Below are 26,022 nucleotides of genomic sequence, written 5' to 3' on the forward strand. Positions count from 1 at the left end.
GAAGCATGGTGGTGGCAGCATCATGTCTGGAGGAAACCTGGCATCACCCCTACGGTGAAGCATGGTGGTGGCAGCATCATGCTGTGGGAACGTTTTTCAGCAGGAGGGACTGGGAGACTAGTCAGGATCGAGGGAAAGATGAACAGAGCAAAGTACAGAGAGATCATTGATGAAAACCTGCTCCAGAGTGCTCAGGTCCTCAGACTGGGGCGAAGGTTCACCTTCCAACAGGACAATGACCCTAAAAATAGCTGTGCAGTGACGCTCCCATCCTAACCGACAGAGCTTGAGAGGATCTGCAGAAAAGAATGGTAGAAACTCCCCAAATACAGATGTACCAAACTTGTAGCGTAATACCCAAGAAGACTCAACACTGTAATCGCTGCCAACGGTGCTTCAACAAAGTACTGAGTAAAGGGTCTGAATAATTATGAAAATCTGATATTTCCATTTATTATTTGCAAAAAAATAAAATAAAATCTATATTTTTGTCACTATGGGGTATTGTGTAAAGATTGGTTGGAAACATATTTTAGAATAAGGCTGTAATGTAACAAAATGTGGAAACAGTCAATGGGTCTGAATACTTTCCAAATACACTGTATTTGTATTATTTCTGTTATTTGTGTTCCCTGACCACAAGACAAACTATTGATACATATGGTAATTTACCTCAAGACAAACTCTTATTCCTATTGATACATACGGTAATTTACCTCAGGACAAACTATTGATACATATTGTAACTTACACTACAAAAGTACATGGACACCTGCTCGTCGAACATCTCATCTCCAAAATCATAATTATTAATATGGAGTTGGCCCCTCTTTTGCTGCTATACCAGCCTCTACTCTTCTGCGGAGGTTTTGCACTTAGATGTTGGAACATTCAGCCACAATTGCATTAATGAGGTAGGTTGGGCACTGATGTTGGCCGAGTAGGCCTAGCTCACAGTCGGTGTTCCAATTCATCCCAAAGGTGTTTGATGGGGTTGAGGTCAGGGCTCTGTGCAATCCAGTAAAGTTCTTCCACATTGATCTCAACAAACCATTTCTATAAGGAACTCGCTTTGTGCACAAAGGCATTGTCATGCTGAAACAAGAAAGGGCCTTCCCCAAACTGTTGTCACAAAGTCGGAAGCACAGAATTGTTGTAGCGTTAAACTTTCCCTTCACTGGAACTAAGGGGCTAAGCCCGAAACATGAAAAACAGTCCCATTCCTATATTCTTCCTCCACAAACTTCATAGTTTGCACTATGCATTCGGGCAGGTAGCATTCTCCTGGCATCCGCCAAACCCAGATTTGTCTGTCAGACTGCCAGATGGTGAAGTGTGATTCATCCCTCCAGAGAACGTGTTTCCACTGCTTCAGAGTCCAATGGCGGTGAGCTTTACACCACTCCAGCCTACGCTTGGCATTTTGCATGGTGATCTTATGCTTGTATGCGGCTGCTCGGCCATGGAAACCCATTTCATGAAGTTCCAAACAAAGAGTTATTGTGCCGAGGTTGCTTCCAGAGGCAGTTTGGAACTCAGTAGTGAGTGTTGCAAGCGAGGAGAGATTATTCTCACACGCTATGCGTTTCAGTGTTCCCATTCTGTGAGCTTGTGTGGCCTACCACTTTGCGGTTGAGCCGTTGTTGCCCCAATACATTTCTACTTCACAATAACAGCACTTACAGTTGACTGGGGAAGCTCTAGCAGGGCAGAAATGTGACGAACTGGCCTGTTGGAAAGGTGGCATCCTATGACGGTGTCACGTTGAAAGTCACTGAGCTCTTCAGTAATGCCATTCTACAACCAATGTTTGTCTATGGAGTTCTAGATTTTATAAACCTGTCAGCAATGGGTGTGGCTGAAATAGCCGAATCCACTAATGTGAAGGGGTGTCTACATACTTTTGTATATATAGTGTACCCCAGGACAAAATATTGATACATATAGTAACTTACCTCAGGACAAATTATTGATACATATGGTAATTTACCTTAGGACAAACTCCCAGCCCTATTGATACATATGGTAATTTACCTTAGGACAAACTCCCAGCCCTATTGATACATATGGTAATTTACCTTAGGACAAACTCCCAGCCCTATTGATACATATGGTAATTTAACCCAGGACAAACTCCCAGCCCTATTGATACATATGGTAATTTACCTTAGGACAAACTCCCAGCCCTATTGATACATATGGTAATTTACCTTAGGACAAACTCCCAGCCCTATTGATACATATGGTAATTTACCTTAGGACAAACTCCCAGCCCTATTGATACATATGGTAATTTACCTTAGGACAAACTCCCAGCCCTATTGATACATATGGTAATTTACCTTAGGACAAACTCCCAGCCCTATTGATACATATGGTAATTTACCTTAGGACAAACTCCCAGCCCTATTGATACATATGGTAATTTAACCCAGGACAAACTCCCAGCCCTATTGATACATATGGTAATTTACCTTAGGACAAACTCCCAGCCCTATTGATACATATGGTAATTTACCTTAGGACAAACTCCCAGCCCTATTGATACATATGGTAATTTAACCCAGGACGAACTCCTTGTTCTGTAGATACATATGGTAATTTACCTCATGATAAACTGTTGATAGATATAGTAATTTACCTCATGACAAACTATTGATAGATATAGTTATTTACCTCATGACAAACTGTTGATACACATGGTAATTTACCCCAGGACAAACTCCCAGTCCTATTGATACACATGGTAAATTACTACGCAGCAGACCTGTTCCCAATAGGTTGAGGTCAGCTTGGGTTCTGCTGTTAACATTTTATTTTGTGGTTTAAAAATCAAATATGCAACAAATTGCATTGGAATCAATAAGGATATTAATCTGAAATGGTTTATTTCAATACAGTCAATATGGACTTTCCAGGTCTTCACCTGATTACTAGCAGATGATCTATATTCACACATTGCTACTACATGTCAATGAGGATGAAAAGGGAGATGACGTTACACATTTTTGTCATTTCACGGATGGTCTTATTAAGAGCAATTTACAGGGCACATCAAAAGATTGTTCACCTAGTCAGCTCAGGGATTCGAATCAGCAACCTTACTGGCCCAACGCTCTTAACCCTTAGGCTAACTGCCACCATGAAGAGTACTGCTCATTTTTGTCCTTCATTTGGTTTCATAATAAAGTAAATATTGTATGTCTATGGAAGCCAGACAACAGACATAAGTATCTAGTCTCATATTTGGGTATTCATTATGTTCCCCCTTCCAGCGACAATTCCACTATATGAGAAACATCCACTTCACAGAACAAAATGTATATTTACCCCCGGTATGGGTAAACCAATCATTTAAAATTTGACTGTGTGGAGTCTTTAAAGATGCTAAAACACGCTTTGAAAATTAAATGGTTTTGCTCCGCAGCGCCAGCGAATGAAACGTGCCAGCCTGCCAGCTTAGCCTGCAGGGAGTTCTACTGCAGAAGTAGTCAGAGCGCATTAGACAGAAACAATTGATCAAAACATACTAATTAATCTATGTGTTTTACATATATTAATTTCCTGCATCAAATATTGATGAAAATAAACACATTTATTTTTCGAATGAGGAAGAGGCTATCAAATATTTCTGACACACACCTCATTAAGGGAAAGAAGCCGAGAACGAGCATGAATTTTTTAAAGGGCAGGATGGATTCACAGTGTAACTGTTATAGCTACCTATAATTGTGCTCTGCATTATGCTAATACTAAACACTGTGTGTTTATGACTGTATAAAATCAGGACCAAACCCAAACATAGGATCTGTTGGGATACTTAGAAAATGTATCCCTCCTTCCTCCCTTCAATTAAGTCATTGCTCCTAAGAGGACCGGAAATGTGGTGGAATGAAGGAATCCACTTAATATTTGACCCCAATGAAATACAAGTCAGGGGAAGCATTCATAAAGCCCTCAGAGTAAGTGTGCTGATATAAGAACAGTTTTGCGTTTTAGACCATAATGAACTGTGTGTCTGAAATATTTGATAGCCTCTTCCTCATTTGAAAAGCAAAAGCGTTTATTGTCATCAATATTTGATGCAGGAAATTAATATATAAAACACAGATTAAGTAGTATGTTTTGATCAATTGTTTCTGTCTTATGTGCTCTGAGTACTTCTGCATTATACAGTACATTCGGAAATGTTTAATATTTAAGTAAATAAGGTATTTCTGGTTTTTAAATTTGCAAAAAAATTCTACAAACCTATTTTCACTTTGTCATTGTGGGGTATTGTGATATCATTATGGGGTATTGTGATGTCATTATGGGGTATTGTGATGTCATTATGGGGTATTGTGATGTCATTATGGGGTATTGTGCGTAGATTGATGTGGGAAAAAAAGTATAATTGAATCCATTTTAGAATAAGGCTGTAATGTAAAAATTTAGAAAAAGTAAAGTGGTCTGAATACTTTACGAAAGCTCTGTATACACACACACACGCACACAATGAGCAATATCAGAGTCCGGAATATAAATATGCATTATTTCACATATATATTCTGGATTCTGACATTTCTCTTTCTGATATTTCTTCAATTCTTTCTTGACATGTTTTGGTGTGTATTGTTTTGTATTGTTAGGTATCCTGCACTGTTGGAGCTAGAAACATAAGCATTCACTGCACCTGCGATAACATCTACTAAATATGTGTACACCACCAATCAAATTTGATTTGATTTAAACAGACAGGGGAAAGTGATAATATATCAGTTCTCCTACTCTGAGACGATGAATACATAGCCCACAGCGCCTGATACAAGGAAGGATGGATGCATTTTAAACTATGTATTGAAACAGGGCCCCTGCCTTGCTTACCCATATTCTCATTATCCAACATGACAGTGATCCATGACAGTAAAGGCTATATGGATACTCCTGACCTGCAAACCGATATTTAATTTCAGAATTCGTTCAAATTAGGTTAAGGTAAGGGTCAATTTTAAGTTTTGGTTAGACGTTTTTCAGGTCTGTAGTGTCCTTATAGCCTCTCCCATATGTGGCACAACAAGGAGTAAAGCAACTGTTTTAATGAACCACAGGTAACTTTGTTACAGTAATGGGATGCCATAAATTCCATGCTAGAATAGGCTACGTTTTAGGATTTCATTAGCCTACTGCGTCCCGCATTGCAAAACCTGTAGAGGCCCATGGCCCATTATTATTGTAGGATACTATTATTCATAAATCTAGTCTCGATTTGTATTATTTCAGCCCCAGAGCAACGCGCGCTCCGCTTGTAGATGGTCTTGGCTCGCAGTGAGTGCTGATACGATGACTCATTCTCCCGTCAGCCGGTGTCCCTAGCGCTTCACGTGGTGAGTCACCGGTCCCGAGGACAAGGACACAAGTGACGAACATAACAACGAGCACAGGTAGAGCCCGGGAAATACCGGGAAAAGAGGGGTGGCTGCAAACGAGGTCAGAGAGTGACGTGGACTATCAAGCACAATAACAGCACATAATAATGTCCAGAATGGAGCAAATGGAATGGCATCAAACACCTGGAAACCATGGAAACCATGTGTTGGATGTATTTCATACCATTCCATATATTTCGTCATTACGAGCCCGTTCTCACCAATTAAGGTGCCACCAAGCCATTATAGTTGGAAGTTGGAAGATAAATCATTGACAAGGTGAGGTGTGGCGGGCATGCCCTTGGTTGTTGCATTTTGACTACGAATAAAGCTATGACCTATGACATTTTTAAAGATGTTCAGGTATATCAAACAGTATCCTTTATCAGTAGGGCTAATTCATTATTAAAACAGGTATTTGTTAATGGGATATTGAGCTGAGAGATCGCAAATGAAGTCGCGTCAGCCTTGGTAATTCATTGTACAAACAGCAGAGGGCGGTTGGACCTCATTGATATCAGAAAGTCCGAGCGGACGCCAGCTCCCGAAGACAGAAGGCTTTGGAGTCACGTGGGTCGCGCGTCAGACAGGCTAATCAGAAAGTGACGGAAAAGCCTAAATATCACTTGTTAGGTTGTCATTCCCAACTTCAGTTAACTTCTACTTGAGGTTCAACCGCACTACCTAGCCCACCTCTTTAAATCATCAATTCATGTATAAACTCAAAACCCTAACCTTTCAAACACATACTGTGGACAGAAAGACCCACTAAAGGAGTACACCATATTTGGCCAAGATGATGGCTGACCCTCATCCAACCTGTAGATACTTAAACTGCAAATAAATAGGCTACTTGAGAGGAAGTGTTTGTGTTCGATGTGAAGCTTACTTATTAGTCCCATTGCTCCACGGGGAATATAGGTTGACAACTCTCCATAGCACTCCATTCTGGGCAGTCTTCTCCAGGGGGCTCATTTATCAAAGACGACTGCGCCAGTTTTTGTGCAAAGGTTAGTATTTATCTTTGTTGAACTTGAAGGGAAAGTGTATCTACTATTCTAAGCTAGGATATTGTTTTAAGATGGTCAAACTAAGGATCATGTAGATATTGGATTTAGAATTGTTGGAAGAAACATTGAATTTGGCCTTACCGCTATGAGCCCATAGAAACGCATTGAGGAACAGATTCATACATGGAAAAACAGAGTCCCCCCAAAAATCTAAAGGGATTTGGTTTTGAAGGTGTCTGTCCCCTCACATTGAGGATGTCAAGTTGAAGACCGACCTTGGTACAGCAGGCGTTGTTTCCAGAAAACTGGATCCCTGATTTTAGTGAATGGGAAATTTAATATTTGTGGATATTTGTTTTATACAATCATGGTACCAATAATTGCTTCTATTTCCCCAGATGTTTGTCCTTGAACCGATTACTTTATAAAGACAGTTTCGTGGGTTATGACAGCCTGCAGTACCTCGGTTGACCTTCAAATTGAGATACTCCGTCAGAGGGGGCAGCACTGAGCTAGCTTGCAGTACCTCGGTTGACCTTCACATTGAGATACTCCATCAGAGGGGGCAGCACTGAGCTAGCCTGCAGTACCTCGGTTGACCTTCACATTGAGATACTCCGTCAGAGGGGGCAGCACTGAGCTAGCCTGCCACGTCAGTTCTTATAGTAGCTCAAACTGTGCATGCAATGTTTTTCTCACGAACATGTACATGTTTTGCTCTAGGATGCCAACAAGCTTCAAAAGACTCGCCTGAAGGTATCCCGGTACCAATTTAAAAAATGAATGGAAGGATATATGGAAGTAGTTTAGTAAAAAGGGTTTAAATCACTAACAGAGGCTGCTGCCTACATAGACTCAAATCATTGGCCACTTTAAGAAATGGATCACTACTTTAAATAATGTTTACATATCTTACATTACTCATCTCATATGTATATACTGTATTTTATACCAACTCTTGCCTATGCCATCGCTCATCCATATATTTATATGTACCTATTCTTATTCCATCCCTTTTGGAATTGTGTGTATTATGTAGTTGTGGAAGCCATGTGTATGTGACCAATAATACTATTTGATTTGAAATGTGTACAAAAATTTGTTTACGGATCTTAATTATCTCAGACAACCCATAGACTGTACAAAATATGGACTACTTGTTAGCTAACCCTTCACCTTACACCTCCATATAGCAAGATGGCGACACGCTGAAATAAAACTTCCTGATCATCAAATGCGCGACTGAGCATTCTCATAGGAAGCAATAGGGTGATGTCATCGATGGCTTCGTCCATATTTTTACAGTCTATGGTCTGCCCTATATCTGTAAGATCAGGAAACTATTTAAAAAAACATGTACACATATTTTGGCCCTGAACTACTTCCATTCATTTTTTGGAACTGGTGCCGGGCCACCTTCAGCCGAGGCTTGTGGGTGTCCTAGAGCAAAACAACGTGTTAGAGACTCACCTTTCCATAAAGGGGTCATATTAGTGTGTAGCCCTAACTATCCGGACGTTCGACAGAAGTTGACCAATCGGCGGTACCGACATCAAATGCTTCCTGTGACGCTTGTGAGGTCCATAGAGCAAAACCACCAACATGTAGGAGAGTGTCTAACCTTTCCATAGAGGGCAGGGGGCATAACGCTACAGACCTTTTAATAAGATCGATTTCGGGGATGTCTCATGGTCTAACAAAACACTGCTGTAGCGCTGCCAACTTCCACCGAAGATGCAGATATCAGTGGATGCAGTACATTGAGATATCTCTAGCTTAAAAACAGACATTTTTATGGGGATATTTTTTTATGACGCTAATTATATTTAAGAGGGTTAAGGTTACGATTGGGTTAGCTAAACGGGTTAGGTGAAAGGTTAGTTAACACGCTAAGTAGATTTATAAAATAGCATGCATTTACAAAGTTGCTAAAATTGTCTGTGGAGATTCGAACGCACAACCTCTTGGGTTGCTAGATGTTTGCATCATACACCAAACCACTCTCCTTTCGTTTATTCCTTAAATCAGTAATGCCAAGCTCTACCAATCAGGTTCGCTCCAGCTGTCCTAGTCATGCTCGCTCCTCCTTTCTTGATAGAATAAACATCTTTAACCACTAACCTATCGAAAGTTTGCGAGAAGCTGATCCATCAAGTCAATTGATTAAGGCATAATTCTGTCATAATTTTTTCAAACACTGTCACTTGTTGATATTTTGCTAACATTAAAGGCAATATGGATCAGGAGACAATGGCCCGTGCTTAAGTTATTTTATACCACGGCATCAGTTTTGACATTTTCCCCACCCGTCTCTCCTGTAACTTCTCCCAGGCTAACACACAAGACTAGCTAGCCTGATGCTTCAAACCTGTCATTTAGACACTAAATGGGCTAAGAAACTGACATGTTTGGAACCTTAAACTCCTCTACAACCGAGAAACACTTTGTCCATTTTTGTAATTTTATTACTTGCTTTGCACAAAATCACTGTTGATTACTCTGCAAAATATGGTCGGATTGGGTTGTTTGTTGTTGTTGGGAGGTCATCCTCCACATTAGGAACGTGCCGACTTCACTACTTTCAAATTGTTCAACAGAACATCAATCTTGCAGAATGTGTAGCCAGTGTTGCTGCAAAACATTAAACCATTCTGCTCACACCAACAGAAATGTGACCATCTGCCATTGCGCTTTTTCTAAAGCAAATGATGTCGTTGTGGTGGTTACCATCATGTGAATGCAGGGTTTTTCTAGGTGGGGGGTTATAGTATTCTGTGAATGAAAGCATGCGTATGTTCACAAGACAGTTGATAAATCCTAATAATTTGTTGCGCATGCAAATCCTAGACTGTCCATGCGCGCCAGAATAAGACATTTACGCACAGTTGATAAAGGCCCCCAGCTGTTTACACCCCATGGTGGTTTTCCATACATTAGCCTGAAGCTCTGGGCCTCCCAAGTATTAGTTGAATGTCCTCTGTTCCTTTTGACCTGTGGGTAACATTCAAGTCATTTAGCACACACACGCTTATCCAGAGCATTTAGGGTTAAGTGCTGTGCTCAAGGGCACAGACAGATTTTTCACCTAGTCAGCTCAAGGATTTGAACCAGCAACCTTTCGGTTATGGGCCCAATGCTCTTAACCGCTTGGTTACCTGCCGCGCGTTCAGGATCACCTTGCCTGGTGATGAGACGTGATCCATATCAAAAGAGATGATTGATACATTTGCCATGATAGCGTGACTCCTCAATTCCTCATGCCACAAAATGTTATGCAGGAATGGAAAAGACAAGTAGACCAAACAAATAGGTGGTCGTTTCAAATGTTCTAAAATGTGGAAAAGGTGAGGAAACATCATACAAGGTAAATCTTATTTCCATTTCTTTATTTCTTTTAAAACCAATAGGAATTGAGGATATCTTCAAAATGGGTAAGATGATAAAAAAGAAACCGACCATTTGCTTTCTTTTCCTTCAGAGTGAGACTAGGGATTAACGGTTGAGATCATTGTGTGTGTGTGTGCATGTGTGTGTGTGTGTGCATGCAGTCATTGTAGGAAAGTCCTATTGGAAACCCAGTAAGCAGCCCTGGTGAATGGAAAAAAGTACCTACAGTAAGACTAGCCAAGTGTCTTCCTGTGAAACTGGCTCTGTGTGTGATGGTCATAAGGGGGTTCGGGGTCTTTTCCCGAGGTGGACTGAATATTGCACTCCCGCAAGATTGTATTTAATTATTTTTTTTAAGAAAATGAAAACATGGCTCTAGAATAAAATGAGAAACAGAAAAGTGTCCTTGCCCCCAACCCCAGACTGCCTTGCTAGTTACAGCCAGTGAATAAATACAGTGGACATATTTAAAACCCAGCCAACCCAGTAATTAAAAAGTGACATCAAGCAAGTGGGGTAGAGAGAAAAAAAAAAAAAAAAAAAAAAAAAAAAAAACTTACTGCATTTTCAGTGGAACTTTTCAGAGATTTTGTGTTGTACAAAAATACATCAATAGCCAAATGGACAGTAATTTTTCATTTTTCTTCTAATGTGCTGAAGGGTTTACAAACATTTAAAAAAAGGTACATAACCCTGGGCAAATCCATAATTCATATCATTAATAGAAAAATAAACAAATCGTCAATATTGATACCATTTTAACAGGATGGTAGGTGTAAAAAATAAAGAGCTATCCCATGATTCAAAGCTGAAAATAAAAACGCTGAAAAAATTATGTGCCCGTGTTATGACACTGGTAACTTGGAGGCGGGCCTATATCTGTGTGCGTTGACCTTCTTGTTCATTGGTTCGACTGGTTGGACCCCTAGATTTGCATTCATTCAAATGTAATCATTCGCTCGTTGATTAATTGATTCTGTGATCAATTAGCCATGTCTCAGTGGTAACAAATCACAATAATTACTGATAGTTCTCTCTCTCCCCTTGGTTGGAATAAAGTTGTTCCCACTAGCTGCTGTATTCTTGATGAGACGCTGCACACAGACACTTTACTGGACACAACAGTTGGGACCGTTGGCATCCTTGAACCGCAGACGCATCTTGGGTCTGTATTTCTCCAGGTAAAGAAGCTGCTTGGAGTTAAACGCTCCACGTCTCTTCCTGAGGGGAGGGAGGGAAAAACAACAGTGGTCTCATAATGTCACAAGAGACCATGCAGCACATATGCAACAATATCCACACAAATCAATATGTGCCCTGGGCAAATTCTAACAAACTATTGAAGTGAATACATGACAGTATATGTTCGACAGCACAGAAACATTGGTTAGGCTCCATGCCCTGTGTGGAACAGTGGTGGCTAATGGCACTTAAAATCAGAGGGACAGGCTCATAGTAACAGCTGGAGTGGAACAGTATCTAACATGTGTTTGATATCATACAAGCCTCCCCCACCTCCCTTACCAGCCTCCATTGGTGTGGAAGTTAGTGGTACTTACTGTCGTATGAACTGCACCGCATCCTCATACTTCATCCCAGTTTCAATCAGCGCTAAGGCCACCATGACTGGAGCTCTACAGCACAGACACAATATATATATATATATCAATAAATGAGCAAGCAACAAATACCAGCCAGCATGGGTGGCGATGTAGTGTAAAGCATGCTGTGTCATGGTTGTGTGGGTGGCGATGTAGTGTAAAGCATGCTGTGTCATGGTTGTGTGGGTGGCGATGTAGTGTAAAGCATGCTGTGTCATGGTTGTGTGGGTGGCGATGTAGTGTAAAGCATGCTGTGTCATGGTTGTGTGGGTGGCGATGTAGTGTAAAGCATGCTGTGTCATGGTTGTGTGGGTGGCGATGTAGTGTAAAGCATGCTGTGTCATGGTTGTGTGGGTGGCGATGTAGTGTAAAGCATGCTGTGTCATGGTTGTGTGGGTGGCGATGTAGTGTAAAGCATGCTGTGTCATGGTTGTGTGGGTGGCGATGTAGTGTAAAGCATGCTGTGTCATGGTTGTGTGGGTGGCGATGTAGTGTAAAGCATGCTGTGTCATGGTTGTGTGGGTGGCGATGTAGTGTAAAGCATGCTGTGTCATGGTTGTGTGGGTGGCGATGTAGTGTAAAGCATGATGTGTCATGGTTGTGTGGGTGGCGATGTAGTGTAAAGCATGCTGTGTCATGGTTGTGTGGGTGGCGATGTAGTGTAAAGCTTGCTGTGTCATGGTTGTGTAGGTAGCAGTGTGGTGTAAAGCATGCTATGTCATGGTTATGTAGGAATGTAGTGTAAAGCATGCTGTGTCATGGTTGTGTAGGTAGCAGTGTAGTGTAAAGCATGCTGTGTCATGGTTATGTAGGTAGCAGTGTGGTGTAAAGCATGCTATGTCATGGTTGTGTAGGTAGCAGTGTGGTGTAAAGCATGCTGTGTCATGGTTGTGTGGGTGGCGATGTAGTGTAAAGCATGCTATGTCATGGTTATGTAGGTAGCAGTGTAGTGTAAAGCATGCTATGTCATGGTTATGTAGGTAGCAGTGTGGTGTAAAGCATGCTGTGTCATGGTTATGTAGGTAGCAGTGTAGTGTAAAGCATGCTGTGTCATGGTTATGTAGGTAGCAGTGTAGTGTAAAGCTGAGACACTGGCCAGGGAAACCCACAGGGGGTGGCCTGGGTTCACTGCAACCCCGCTGGGGCATCACATTCACACACAAAGTGTGATAAGTGTTACTGTAAGCAAACCTCTCAAGAAGAAAAAAATGCACCGCAACTTAAAAAATTCCCAGACAGACTGCCCGGAATGTCAAAACTCAAAGCTGACAGAGCATTCTTGTGTGGGTTTTCAGAGAGAAGGAGAGAAGAGGGAGAGAAGAGGGAGAGGAGGGACAGTGATAGAGGGAATATGAGAACGAGCACCCTTTTGTGCATTCCAGTGTTTCCGTTAGGAAAATGTGGAGCTGGACAACGTGACAGGGAAGAATGAAGTGGCCGTTTGAGAAATGTGGACCTATAGCGCACACGGAAAGTATTCAGATGCCTTCCTTTCCCACAGCCTTTTCCTAAAATGGATTAAAGAGATTTTTTACAATCTACACACAATTCCCCAAAATGACAGTGAAAACCGGTTTAGATTTTTTTTTTGCAAATGTATGTTTTAACTCAGCAACAAACAAAAAAACATCCTCTCACTGTCAACTGCGTTTATGTTCAGCAAACTTAACATGCAAATATTCGTATGAACATAAGATTCAACAGCTGAGACAAACTGAACAAATTCCACAGACATGTGACTAAAATACATGGAATAATGTGTCCCTGAACAAAGCGGGTGTCAAATCAAAAGTAACAGTCAGTATCTGGTGTCGCCACCAGCTGCATTAAGTACTGCAGTGCATCTCCTCCTCTGACATTCCTGTCTTGCAGGAAATCACGCACAGAACGAGCAGTATGGCTGGTGGCATTGTCATGCTAGAGGGTCATGTCAGGATGAGCCTGCAGGAAGGGTACCACATGAGGGAGGAGGATGTCTTCCCTGTAACGCACAGCGTTGAGATTGTCTGCAGTGACAACAAGCTCAGTCCGATGATGCTGTGACACACCGCCCCAGACCATGACGGACCCTCCACCTACAAATCGATCCCGCTCCAGAGTACAGGCCTCGGTGTAATGCTCATGCCTTGGACGATAAACACAAATCCGACAATCACCCCTTGTGAGACAAAACCACGACTCATCAGTGAAGAGCACTTTTTGCCAGTCCTGTCTGGTCGAGCGATGGTGGATTTGTGCCCATAGGTGACGTTGTTGCCGGTGATGTCTGGTGAGGACCGGTCTACAACAGGCCTACAAGCCCTCAGTCCAGCCTCTCTCAGCCTATTGCGGACAGTCTGAGCACTGATGGAGGGATTGTGCGTTCCTGGTGTAACTCGGGCAGTTGTTCTTGCCATCCTGTACCACAGGTGTGATGTTCGGGTTTTCCGATCCTGTGCAGGTGATGTTACACGTAGTCTGCCACCGTGAGGACGATCAGCTGTCTGTCCTGTCTCAGTGTAGTGCTGTCTTAGGCGTCTCACAGTACAGACATTGCAATTTCTTGCTCAAGTCACATTTGCAGTCCTCATGCCTCCTTGCAGCATGCCTAAGGCACGTTCACACAGATGAGCAGGGACCCTGGGCATCTTTCTTTTAGTATTTTTCATAGTCAGTAGAAAGGCCTCTTTAGTGTCCTAAGTTTTCATAACTGTGACCGTAACTTCTCTAGGCTCGATGGGACACTATCCGGACGTGAAAATACCTCCCTCTAGCCTAGAGGTTCATTGCCTACCGTCTGTAAGCTGTTAGTATCTTAATGACCATTCCACAGGTGCATGTTCATAAATTGTTTATGGTTCATTGAACAAGCATGGGAAACATTGTTTAAACCCTTTACAATGAAGATCTGTGAAGTTATTTGGACTTAAAAGAATTACCTTTGAAAGACAGGGTCCTGAAAAAGGGACGCTTCTTTTTTTGCTGAGATATATATTATATCTATATCTATAAAATAATTCCCCTATTTACACAAGTATTTCAGTCCCTTTGCTATGAGAATCGAAGTTGAGCTCAGGTGGATCCTGGTTTCCATTGATCATCCTTGAGATGTTTCTAAAACTTGGGATTCCACCTGTGGTAAATACAATTGATTGGACATGATTTTGAAAAGGCACACACGTCTATATAAGGTCCCACAGTTGACGGTGCATGTCAGAGCAAAAACAAACCATGATGTCGAAGGAATTGTCCGTAGAGCTCCGAGACAGGATTGTGTCGAGGCACAGATCTGGGGAAGGGTACCAAAATAAATGTCTGCAGCATTGAAGGTCCCCAAGAACACAGTGGCCTCCATCATTCTTAAATGGAAGAAGTTTGGAACCACCAAGAATTCTTAGAGCTGGCCGCCCAGCCAAACTGAGCAATCGAGAGAAAAAGGCCTTGGTCAGGGAAGTGACAAGAACCCAATGGTCACTGACATACAACCATCTCTGCAGCACTCCACCAATCAGGCCTTTGTGGTAGAATGGCCAGACAGAAGCCACATGACAGCCCACTTGGTATTTGCCAAAATGCACCTAAAGGACTCTGACCATGAGAAACAAGATTCTCGGGTCTGATGAAACCAAGATTGAACTCTTTGGCCTGAATTCCTCCAGACATGACGCTTGGCAACCTGGCATGGTGGCGGTAGCATACTGTGTGGATGTTTTTCAGGAACTGGGAAAATAGTCAGGATCGAGGGAAAGGAACAGAGAAAAGTACAGAGATCCTTAACGAAAACCTACTCCAGCGCGCTCGGGACCTCAGACTGGGGCGAAATTTCACCTTCCAACAGGACAACGACCCTAAGCACACAGCCAAGACGACGCATGAGTAGCTTTAGAACAAGTCTCAATGTCCTTGAGTGGCCAAGCCAGTGCCCAGACTTACATCTCTGGAGAAACCTGAAAATAGCTGTGCAGCAACACTCCCAATCCAACCTGACAGAGCTTGAGAGGATCTGCAGAGAAGAATGGAAGAAAGTCCCCAAATACAGGTGTGCCAAGCTTGTAGCATCATACCCAAGAAGACTCCAGGCTGTAATCGCTGCCAAAGGTGCTTCAACAAAGTAAAGGGTCTGATTACTTATATAAATGTAATCAGTTTTTTATTTTGCATAAATGAGAAAAAAATCTTCGTGTTTTTGTTTATGGGGTAGTGTTTATAGATTGACAAAAACAAACAATTGAATCCATTTTAGAATAAGGCTTTAACGTAACAAAATGAGTTAAGTCAATACTTTGGGTGCATAAAACCATTAGGGATTCTACCCACAGAATGACAGAAATCACATTTTGATTATGGTAATTTAGCTAAACAGAACATGCAACTCCTGTAATGATCAGCCAATAAAACATCATTTTCAAACTAATTTGCGGGGAAACACCATTGTAAACAGAGCACCTGATGCAAGCAGTTCCATATGTGTCAGATACATCTGTTGAGTGGGAATCTAAACAGGCAACAACTACAATGGGTTGCTAATATGACTAAGATTGGGCCTTTGGCTTCTGGACAATGAAAGTTGATATGAAAACCAATAGCAATTAACTTTTTGAGTTTGTATTTATTTTTATAGGGACAGTGCACATTAATCAACGTTTCAGTAAAAGTGCCAGTTTTAGCCAACCGGCTAATTTTCAACCACAGTCCCTGGGCAGGTTTTTAAAAACAATTATAATACAATCAATGAGCAGTGAGCAAACGGAGAGCAACATGGGACAGAGCAACATGGGACATAGCATGCAGACAGAGAAACATAGGACATAGCAACATAGCACAAAAAGATAAAACCCATAAAAACAACAAAGTGTTTCCACACCTCACAAGCTACAGACAACAGACAACATGGAAAGCAGCTAGGGATCATGTTCACAAATCTGACTGACCTTTAGCCATGTCTTCATGTTTTTGTGAAAGTGTGATAGGTGGGTCAGTTGTGTGTGTCTGATGGCAGTGTATTCCAGACATGGGAAGGCATGGCATAGGAGTACGTTTTGATAAAATAATTGCCTTTCCATGGTCAGATTTTGCCTAGCCTACTTTAACACAAGCCATGCCTAATAATGAAGTAAAACAATGAAGTATATGTTTTCAAAATGCATACCACCTCCAGCTCACATTGCACAGTGGTGGGTGATGTGCCGATAGCCTGCCTACCATTGCCTTTGCACTTGAATGGCGAATTGGAGGCGCACTTCAATTACCAGTTGAGAAATAAAAATAGTAGCTCTTTTCAAATCATGGCCATAAAAACAGTTAACATACAATTGCATTTAGAATCGTTGTGCAATGGCTGGGCTTATAAAAGCAGCAGTAGCGCTAGCGCTGTCTGACAAGATATTCCACTCAAAGTAAGAGCTATATGCTAAAGTAAGCACTATAACGCACGCGCGTATCATTAACATGACGACTAACGAAAATTTTAAAAAATGTGGCTAATTAACCTATAGACCAATAAGCATGACGGTCAAATGTATTTACATCCACTGATATTTACATCATTTAATTAAATGACTTAGCAACAGGATTGTTTTTTTGACTAGCCGACAGCAACCTTATTTAAAATCTGTTTTTAATGTATCGTTGAATACCGGCAATTACTGGCTAACGGAAACCCTGCAGACACGAGATAGAAAGTGAGAAGGTGCAAGAGAGTGAGTGAGAGAGAGGGGGAAAAACAACCACTAACAACTCCTCCCACGCCCTGAGTCTAAAGGCTGTGGCTGGCTGGTGTGAATAAGAGCGTCAGAATGCTGCCGGCCCTGAGGACTGCAGTAAACACAGCACCAGGAGATTCATGTAGAAAAACAGGTCTGTCTGACCAGCACCACTGCTTACAGAGCCCACAGCAATGTGTGTGTGTGTGTGTGTGTGTGTGTGTGTGTGTGTGTGTGTTTGTTTTACTATCCATGTGGGCACCAGAAGTCCCCACAAGGAAACAAGCACACCTGATTCAAGTTGTCAACTAATCATCAGTCTCTCAATGAGTTGAATCAGGTATGTTTGTCTGGGGCTACAAGAAAAATGTGTACTGGAGGTGGGCTGCTGGGGGTTACTGGAGGTGGGAAACACAGGTCTAAGCGATGCACTGAATCAATAACCCTGGACAGGCGTGAGTAGTGTGGAGCCCGTCTTGGCAGACTGCGGGAGGGGATCTCTATGGCAGAGGTGTCAAACTCATTCCACGGAGGGCTGTTTTTCTTTTTCTATTAAATTAAGACCTAGAGTACAGGGGAGAAGTGAAAACCCGCAGATACACAGCCCTCTGTGGGATGGTGTACAGCAGCACACCCTGGAGAACCAGGCTAACAGGGAGAGAGGATGGGAGAGGCTAAAGCTAATCACACAGAAGCTATAGAGAGAGGATTGAGAGAGGCTAAAGCTAAATCACACAGAAGCTATAGAGAGAGGATGAGAGAGGCTAAAGCTAAATCACACAGAAGCTATAGAGAGAGGATGAAGAGGCTAAAGCTAAATCACACAGAAGCTATAGAGAGAGGATGGGAGAGGCTAAAGCTAATCACACAGAAGCTATAGAGAGAGGATGAGAGAGGCTAAAGCTAAATCACACAGAAGCTATAGAGAGAGGATGAAGAGGCTAAAGCTAAAATTACACAGAAGCTATAGAGAGAGGATGAAGAGGCTAAAGCTAAAATTACACAGAAGCTATAGAGAGAGGATGAAGAGGCTAAAGCTAAAATTACACAGAAGCTATAGAGAGAGGATGAAGAGGCTAAAGCTAAAATTACACAGAAGCTATAGAGAGAGGATGAGGAGGCTAAAGCTAATCACACAGAAGCTATAGAGAGGATGAGGAGGCTAAAGCTAATCACACAGAAGCTAGAGAGAGGATGAGGAGGCTAAAGCTAATCACACAGAAGCTAGAGAGAGAGGATGAGGAGGCTAAAGCTAAAATTACACAGAAGCTATAGAGAGAGGATGAGGAGGCTAAAGCTAATCACACAGAAGCTATAGAGAGAGGATGAGGAGGCTAAAGCTAATCACACAGAAGTTATAGAGAGAGGATGAGGAGGCTAAAGCTAAAATTACACAGAAGCTATAGAGAGAGGATGAGGAGGCTAAAGCTAATCACACAGAAACTATAGAGAGGATGAGGAGGCTAAAGCTAATCACACAGAAACTATAGAGAGGGGATGAGGAGGCTAAAGCTAATCACACAGAAGCTATAGAGAGGATGAGGAGGCTAAAGCTAAAATCACACAGAAGCTATAGAGAGAATGAGGAGGCTAAAGCTAATCACACAGAAGCTATAGAGAGAGGATGAGGAGGCTAAAGCTAATCACACAGAAGCTATAGAGAGAGGATGAGGAGGCTAAAGCTAATCACACAGAAACTATAGAGAGAGGATGAGGAGGCTAAAGCTAATCACACAGAAGCTATAGAGAGGATGAGGAGGCTAAAGCTAATCACACAGAAGCTATAGAGAGAGGATGAGGAGGCTAAAGCATACTCTAGCCTGGAGAACCAGCATGACAAAGTGAGACAGAGGCCAACACTAACAGAGAGAATGAATCCAGCGCATACACTGGAGAAAAAGACTAGCAGGATAGCTTAACAGAGACAGTGGTGCCGACAGCAGAGAAGCTAGCTATAAAGTGGGGATGAGAATAGCCGGTAGAACCACAGAAGCACCAGTCTATTGCTAGCAGGTTAATAGACAGAGGGAGATTGATAAGACGATAAAACATGGGGGATATGTAGGCTAAAGAGAGAAGCCAACAGAACAGAGCAGATCGTGGAACCTGGAGACCACAGAGAACCAGGCTTAAGCTAACTTGCAAACAGGCTTAGCATGGAACATTGTAATCAAGGCCACTTAAACTCACCTGACACACACAGGTTAACACACGCACACAGGTTAACACACGCACACAGGTTAACACACGCACACACAGGTTAACACACGCACACACAGGTTAACACACACACACAGGTTAACACACACACACACAGGTTAACACACACACACACAGGTTAACACACACACACACAGGTTAACACACACACACAGGTTAACACACACACACAGGTTAACACACTCACCGGCCCAGCCCCGCCACACAGTGCACGGCAATACAGCAGCCAGGCTCGCCTCTGAACTTGGTCTTAAGCAGGTTCAACCAGTCGTCCACTATCTTGGTGGGGGGCGGGGCACCATCATCAAAGGGCCAGTCCTGCAGAGGAACGAGGGACAAAAACGTCAACATGGATCAAACCAAGGGCTGGGAGTTCATTTAAGGGCTAGGTACTAAGCTAACATATGGAATTGTTTAAAGATGGTCTTACCATAGATAATTTAGCAATTTGATTTCACATTTTTAGAACCCTTTAAGTATAAAAATATACATTTAAATTGAATAAAATATTGAATTTGGCCTTCACTACTATAGACCATAGAAACACATTGAATAATTTTCATAAATGGCAAAAAACAGCCAAAAAATGAAATAAGGTTTTGAAGTGTGTCCTATATCTAGGAGATGAAGGACCCTGCCTTTCAAGGGTAATTCTTAAATCCCCCAAAAAAATCACAGACCTTCATTGTAAAGGGCTTAAACACTGTTTCCCATATAAGATGCCCAGGGTCCCTGCTCATCTGCGTGAACGTGCCTTAGGCATGCTGCAAGGAGGCATGAGGACTGCAGATGTGGCCAGGGGAATAAATGTCTGTACTGTGAGACGCCTAAGACAGCACTACAGTGAGACAGGACGGACAGCTGATCGTCCTCACGGTGGCAGACCATGTGTAACTACACCTGCACAGGATCGGAAAACCCAAACATCACACCTGTGGGACAGGTACAGGATGGCAAGAACTGCCCGAGTTACACCAGGAAACGTACAATCCCTCCATCAGTGCTCAGACTGTCCACAAAAGGCTGAGAGGCTGAACTGATGGCTTGTAGGCCTGTTGTAAGGCAGGTCCTCACCAGACGTCACCGGCAACGTCGCCTATGTGCACAAACCCACCGTCGCTGGACCAGACAGGACTGGCAAAAAGTGCTCTTCACTGACAAGTCACGGTTTTGTCTCACCAGGGGTGATGGTCGGATTTATCATCAAAGGAATGAGTGTTACATCGAGGCCTGTACTCTGGAGCGGGATTGATTTAGAGATGGAGGGTCCATCATGGTCTGGGGCGGTGTGTCACAGCATCATCGGACTGAGCTTGTTGTCACTGCAGGCAATCTCAACGTTGTGTGTTACAGGGAAGACTTCCTCCTCCCTCATGTGGTACCCTTCCTGCAGGCTCATCCTGACATGACCCTCCAGCATGACAATACCACCAGCCATATTGCTCGTTCTGTGTGTGATTTCTCACAAGACAGGAATGTCAGTGTTCTGCCATGGCCAGCGAAGAACTCGGATCTCAATCCCATTGAGCACGTATCGGACCTGTTGGATCGGAGGGTGAGGGCTAGGGCCATTCCCCCCAGAAATGTCCGGGAACTGGCAGGTGCCTTGGTGGAAGAGTGGGGTAACATCTCACAGCAGGAACTGGCAAATCTGGTGCAGTCCATGAGGAAAATATGTATTGCAGTACTTAATGCAGCTGGTGGCCACACCAGATACTAACTGTTACTTTTGATTTGGACCTCCCCTTTGTTAAGGGACATATTATTCCATTTCTTTTAGTCACATGTCTGTCTGTGGAACTTGTTCAGCTTTTGTCGCAGGTTGTTGAGTCTTATGTTCATACAAATATTTACACATTAAGTTCGCTGAGTTTATAAGAAAACTAAGGAAATATCTTTGTTTGCTCAAAACTACCGCCATACTTCCATTTGTTTGTCGGGGTTACCTTCGGATTAGTCTCATGACATTTGTGGGGGTCATAGAGCAAAACGGTGAACTCCATCATGTTTGTGAGGGTCTCCCCTTTCCATAGAGGGGTCATAATAGTTTTATAAGCCAAACTGTTTGGATGCTACAGACATTGTCGTGAGAAGGCCAATTTTCAGGAAGTCTCATGGTCTGACAAACACCGCTGAAACACGGCCACCTTCCACCGCAAATACGGAAGCCCGCCATAGGCTGCTGCGGTGGATGGAGACGCAACCCCATCTCTATCTTAAATAGACAGATTTATTTATTAATGTTACCTAGATTGACCCACGGGTGAGTCAGACTTAAAGATTAACCAGTGCACAATGCTCAAAGGCAGTGCAGGATTCAAAGCCTGATTGAAGCAGAGCAGCTGTATCATGTGTGTCTAAGTTGGGAAGCTTGATACGCTGAAGTACTGTGTGTGTGTGTGTCCTGGCAGACAGCCTGACCATCTGAGCCTCTGTACTTGTGCTGACTCAGTCTCAGCTATGGCTTAGCACATCTCGCTCTCCCATATCATCCTCTGCCTGTCGCAGCCTTCTCTCTCTCTCCGTCTGTCCTATGATATCATGGGCCAGTTTTATGTAGGCAACTGTCACAGATCCTGTTTCATATTTGAAAAGTGACAAAGACAAGAACTGAAAGGGTTGTGTTACTAATAGCTTTTCACTGTAGTTTGCCAATCAGCCATGCTTTTAAAATTCTGCTATCCTTCTCAAACATTTAATCCAATGCATTGGAGAGTGACAGGCAGAATGGGGAGAGGAACACTCCAGGACCAGGGGTGGTGATCACTATCAAGGACAGGAAATAGGACATTTCCTCTCCCAAACACAAAGAGTCTCTGGTTTTCCTGAATCACCTGTGGGACAGCTGAATAAAAAAGACGTTGTATTATGTTGTACAATACAGTAAGAGAGAAACAGAGCAAGAAGGCCTGGGTGGAGCCCAATTCAACTGGATCTGAGCCAGAGATTCCTTCCTGTTCTCCACCCATTCGCTCAGCACACTGCGGGAGGCAGACTTCCTCTGTTCTCAACTAACACAATTTCTCCAGAGGGGCAACCCCACCTGTTTTATTTGACATTCCATGAAAAAGAAAGTGAATCCAACTACCCTCAATTCCTCGGAAGGAAACAAAGGGATCCGGTTTTGGTTCAGTATAAATTCTGACTGCTCTCTAGGTGTGTGTGTGTGTGTGCACGCATGTGTGTTATCCTCACCATAACTTCAATCCCCTCCTTCTCCACTGGGGCCTTGTCATAGGTGGCGTCACACACTCTCACCAGCGTGTTCACCTCAAACTTCTTCAGCTCCTGTGACAGACAGACAGCGATTGCGACAGACAGACAGCGATTGCGACAGACAGACAGCGATTGCGACAGACAGACAGACAGCGATTGCGACAGACAGACAGCAATTGCGACAGACAGACAGCAATTGCGACAGACAGACAGCAATTGCGACAGACAGACAGCAATTGCGACAGACAGACAGCAATTGCGACAGACAGACAGCAATTGCGACAGACAGACAGCAATTGCGACAGACAGACAGCAATTGCGACAGACAGACAGCAATTGCGAGAGACACACAGCGCGAGAGAGCGAGGGAGAGAGAGACAAAAACTTATACTCTAAAATGCTTATGTTTAATTGTTGGTTGAAGTGAGTTTGTTATTGTCGGTATTGGTGAGGTTATTGATGCACGTCGTCAGATGTATGTGTAAGTCTCTCCAGAGTGAACTTGAGCGTTGATACACGCACACACACGGCGGCCTCACCTCAGTGAACTTGTTGAGCGTGGCGTTGGTGGGGTTGTGTGTGATGAGGAACCTCATGCCCTCGTAGGTAATCTCCACTGCTGCAGGACGGTTCATGTTGGCGAGACGGCTTTGAAAACAATTACAATTAAATACTTAGAATCTCTCTTACAAGAAGGATGACTACTTTTGGCTCAGATGTCAGCAAGGACTTGTAGAATTCTGTAGGTTCAAAAAATAAATAAAAACAGGACAACGAAGGGAAGAGGTGGAGGATGGTGTGGGAAACACGTGTGGATGGCAACAGGAAGGTTTACATAAAAAGAGGGGTAACAAAAAACTGGATGTTCTAGTCCACAAGACTCCACGGGGGGGGGGGTGTAAAAAAATATTTAAAAATAAATAAACAAAAATAAAAACTAATGCAGAGACTATCCACCAGTCATCCAATCGGACATTCAGATTTTACCCCATTCAGGAGAGTGGTATGTGATTGGCTTCTGGGAGAGAAAGCAGGAAGTAGAGGAGAACTAGGCAGTTTTCTTATTGGCCGCTCAGGGGACAGAGCTGGGCAATTTGGCCTTGGACTACGCGATATCCCAGGGGACGTTGGAGGAGACAGAGGTTCCCAGTGTGCTGGCTTCAGGGGGGCTTCTGGGTAGCGTAGTCCTGAGGGGGGCGGACGATTCACTTGTCCACGAAGGCGAGGTGCTGTGCCTGGCAGAAGTCTCCACTGACGCTCACATTCGCCATATATGTATGGTCCAAATCAACACAGAAACACTGCAGAGAGAGAGAGTGAAGACCAAACACCATTGTAAATACAACCCATATTTATGCTTATATATTTTCTCTTGTGTCCTTTAACCATTTGTACATTGTTAAAACACTATGTATGTATGTATGTATGTATGTATGTATGTATGTATGTATGTATGTATGTATGTATGTATGTATGTATGTATGTATGTATGTATGTATGTATGTATGTATGTATGTATGTATGTATGTATGTATGTATGTATGTATGTATGTATGTATGTATGTATGTATGTATGTATGTATGTATGTATGTATGTATGTATGTATGTATGTATGTATGTATGTATGTATGTATGTATGTATGTATGTATGTATATATATATATATATATATATATAACATTTGTAATGTCTTTATTGTTTTGAAACTTCTGTATGTGTAATGTTTACTGTTAATTTTTATTTTTTATTTCACTTTATATATTATCTACCTCACTTGCTTTGGCAATGTTAACATGTTTCCCATGCCAATAAAGCCCTTGAATTGAATTGAGACAGAGAGAGACAGAGGATGTGGAGGAGAGAAAATGAGGGAGGAGAGAGTATAATGTGGTTAGGTAAACTGAAATAGACAACAGTCACCTTTTAGCAAGGCACTCTTGAAGTTCTTAAAGAGCAAGACGAGGCAGAGAAATCTTGTTGGGGAAACTAGAGAAACTCATTACATCAGAAATATGACTCCACACGTCGAGGCTATTAACCCTATTATCAGAACCATTATCAGCTTTGTACTAAGGTGTTATAATGACCTATTATTTCTGACTTTGTATCCAGCCACACACACAGCCTGATCATGCAGACAGACAACACAGACACCCATGAGCTCTTGGCTTCAAGAGAGCCTCTCATAAATCATTTACGGCCTGCCCTCACCTCTAACCGGCTGATCATCAGCCAAGATCTGAAGCGTCTGGACACAGCCGCCACAAACTGGCTAGTCACACATACAATACGAGGGTGAGGGAGTGGGGAAGAGAGAGGGGGTGGAGGGTGAAAGTAGGGGGTGGAAGGAAAGGGAGGGGAGAGGTGAGAGCGAGTGGAGGAGAGCAAAAGAGAGGGAGACAGAGGTTGGACCTCGGCAACAGTGTCTAAAGCAGTAGTCACAAGGTGAGGATTATGGGTCAGCAGTGATTCACACCAGCCGACTGTCACATTCCCACACTCCCCCGTTCACCTCCGAGACTCTCCCTCCCCGTCCCTCAGTCTTTCTCCTTCTCTTTTCATCCCTCACTCAGCACATCTCCTTTTCGGGTCTCCCATCTCTTTACTACATTCATTCTCCCATGTATTTTTTTTTTTAAATCTTTGGGAGCAATGTGTTCCAATTCAACTAGTGTCTTCATCCTTTCCCCACAGGCCTCTACATCTTCCCATCTCTCAATCCAAAGGGCTTTATTGGCATGGGAAACATCGGTTTACATTGCCAAAGCAAGTGAAATAGATAATTCTAGCTCTCCTCACATCTTTCTCAATCTGTCGAGGCGCCGGTGTAGAGCAGTCGTCTCGCCCACTGAGCCAAGAACAGAACAAACAACCGTCAGTCTGAGGATCTAGATACTTTAACCTCTCTGGGTTACAACCAAATTATGATAAATGTACTATTTTACGTATTGATAAAAAAAAATTTTTTTACTTTGACATTACCGTGGAGTTGACCAATAAAATGTGGTCTGAAGGGGATGGGGACATACTCGGTATACATATCCCGAAAGAAAGAAATTCTCACTACAATACATCTTTATAGAAAGTTGAAAATAGCACTGCTGTGCGATTTTTGCGATTTTTGAAAAAGTCAGTCAAATCGATCAATAACACTCTTTGTAAATTAAATAGAAAAATATTTGCTATCTGTAGAAACATTCAGAACTTTTGTGAAACATCACAGTTGAAAAGGCTAATAGAAGAAAAATAGATGGCGTTAAGAGCTAGACGGGAGGGGTTGAGTGGAGCTGAAGGCTGGGATCAAAAAACTAAAAATGACTGTAAAATGTTTTGTGTCCATAAAATGTATATAGTATGTATAAGCATAAGTGATGTTGTCGATTAGTTTACTCCAATTAGGGAAGGGGCGATAGGGTTAGGGGAAAATATAGGAAAATGTATTTAAAAAAAATATGGGAATTGGATATGGCGCACATAATTACATTGATGGAAGCTACA

The 26,022-nt window shown here is 42.6% G+C and overlaps 1 protein-coding gene across 2 annotated transcripts in view; it reads right to left on the reverse strand.

The window, feature by feature from the left end:
* Window positions 1–9,787: 9,787 nt before the first annotated feature.
* Window positions 9,788–26,022, reverse strand: part of LOC112244035 (protein tyrosine phosphatase type IVA 2) — a 48,846-nt gene continuing 32,611 nt past the window's right edge. Inside the window, exons 2-8 of one of the 2 annotated variants that reach the window (XM_042309912.1) lie at window positions 25,324–25,372; window positions 23,511–23,824; window positions 23,063–23,171; window positions 22,503–22,595; window positions 19,495–19,625; window positions 11,365–11,439; window positions 9,788–11,026 (exon numbers count right to left, since the gene is read on the reverse strand). In XM_042309912.1, the coding sequence (XP_042165846.1) occupies window positions 10,915–11,026; window positions 11,365–11,439; window positions 19,495–19,625; window positions 22,503–22,595; window positions 23,063–23,171; window positions 23,511–23,515 (525 nt within the window). In that variant the 5' untranslated portion in view covers window positions 23,516–23,824; window positions 25,324–25,372 and the 3' untranslated portion in view covers window positions 9,788–10,914. The remainder of the gene's footprint in view (window positions 11,027–11,364; window positions 11,440–19,494; window positions 19,626–22,502; window positions 22,596–23,062; window positions 23,172–23,510; window positions 23,825–25,323; window positions 25,373–26,022) is intronic. The other variant, XM_042309911.1, reaches the window with a different exon arrangement.

The sequence above is a fragment of the Oncorhynchus tshawytscha genome, linkage group LG31 (genome assembly GCF_018296145.1).
Source record: "Oncorhynchus tshawytscha isolate Ot180627B linkage group LG31, Otsh_v2.0, whole genome shotgun sequence".
NCBI lineage: Eukaryota > Metazoa > Chordata > Actinopteri > Salmoniformes > Salmonidae > Oncorhynchus > Oncorhynchus tshawytscha.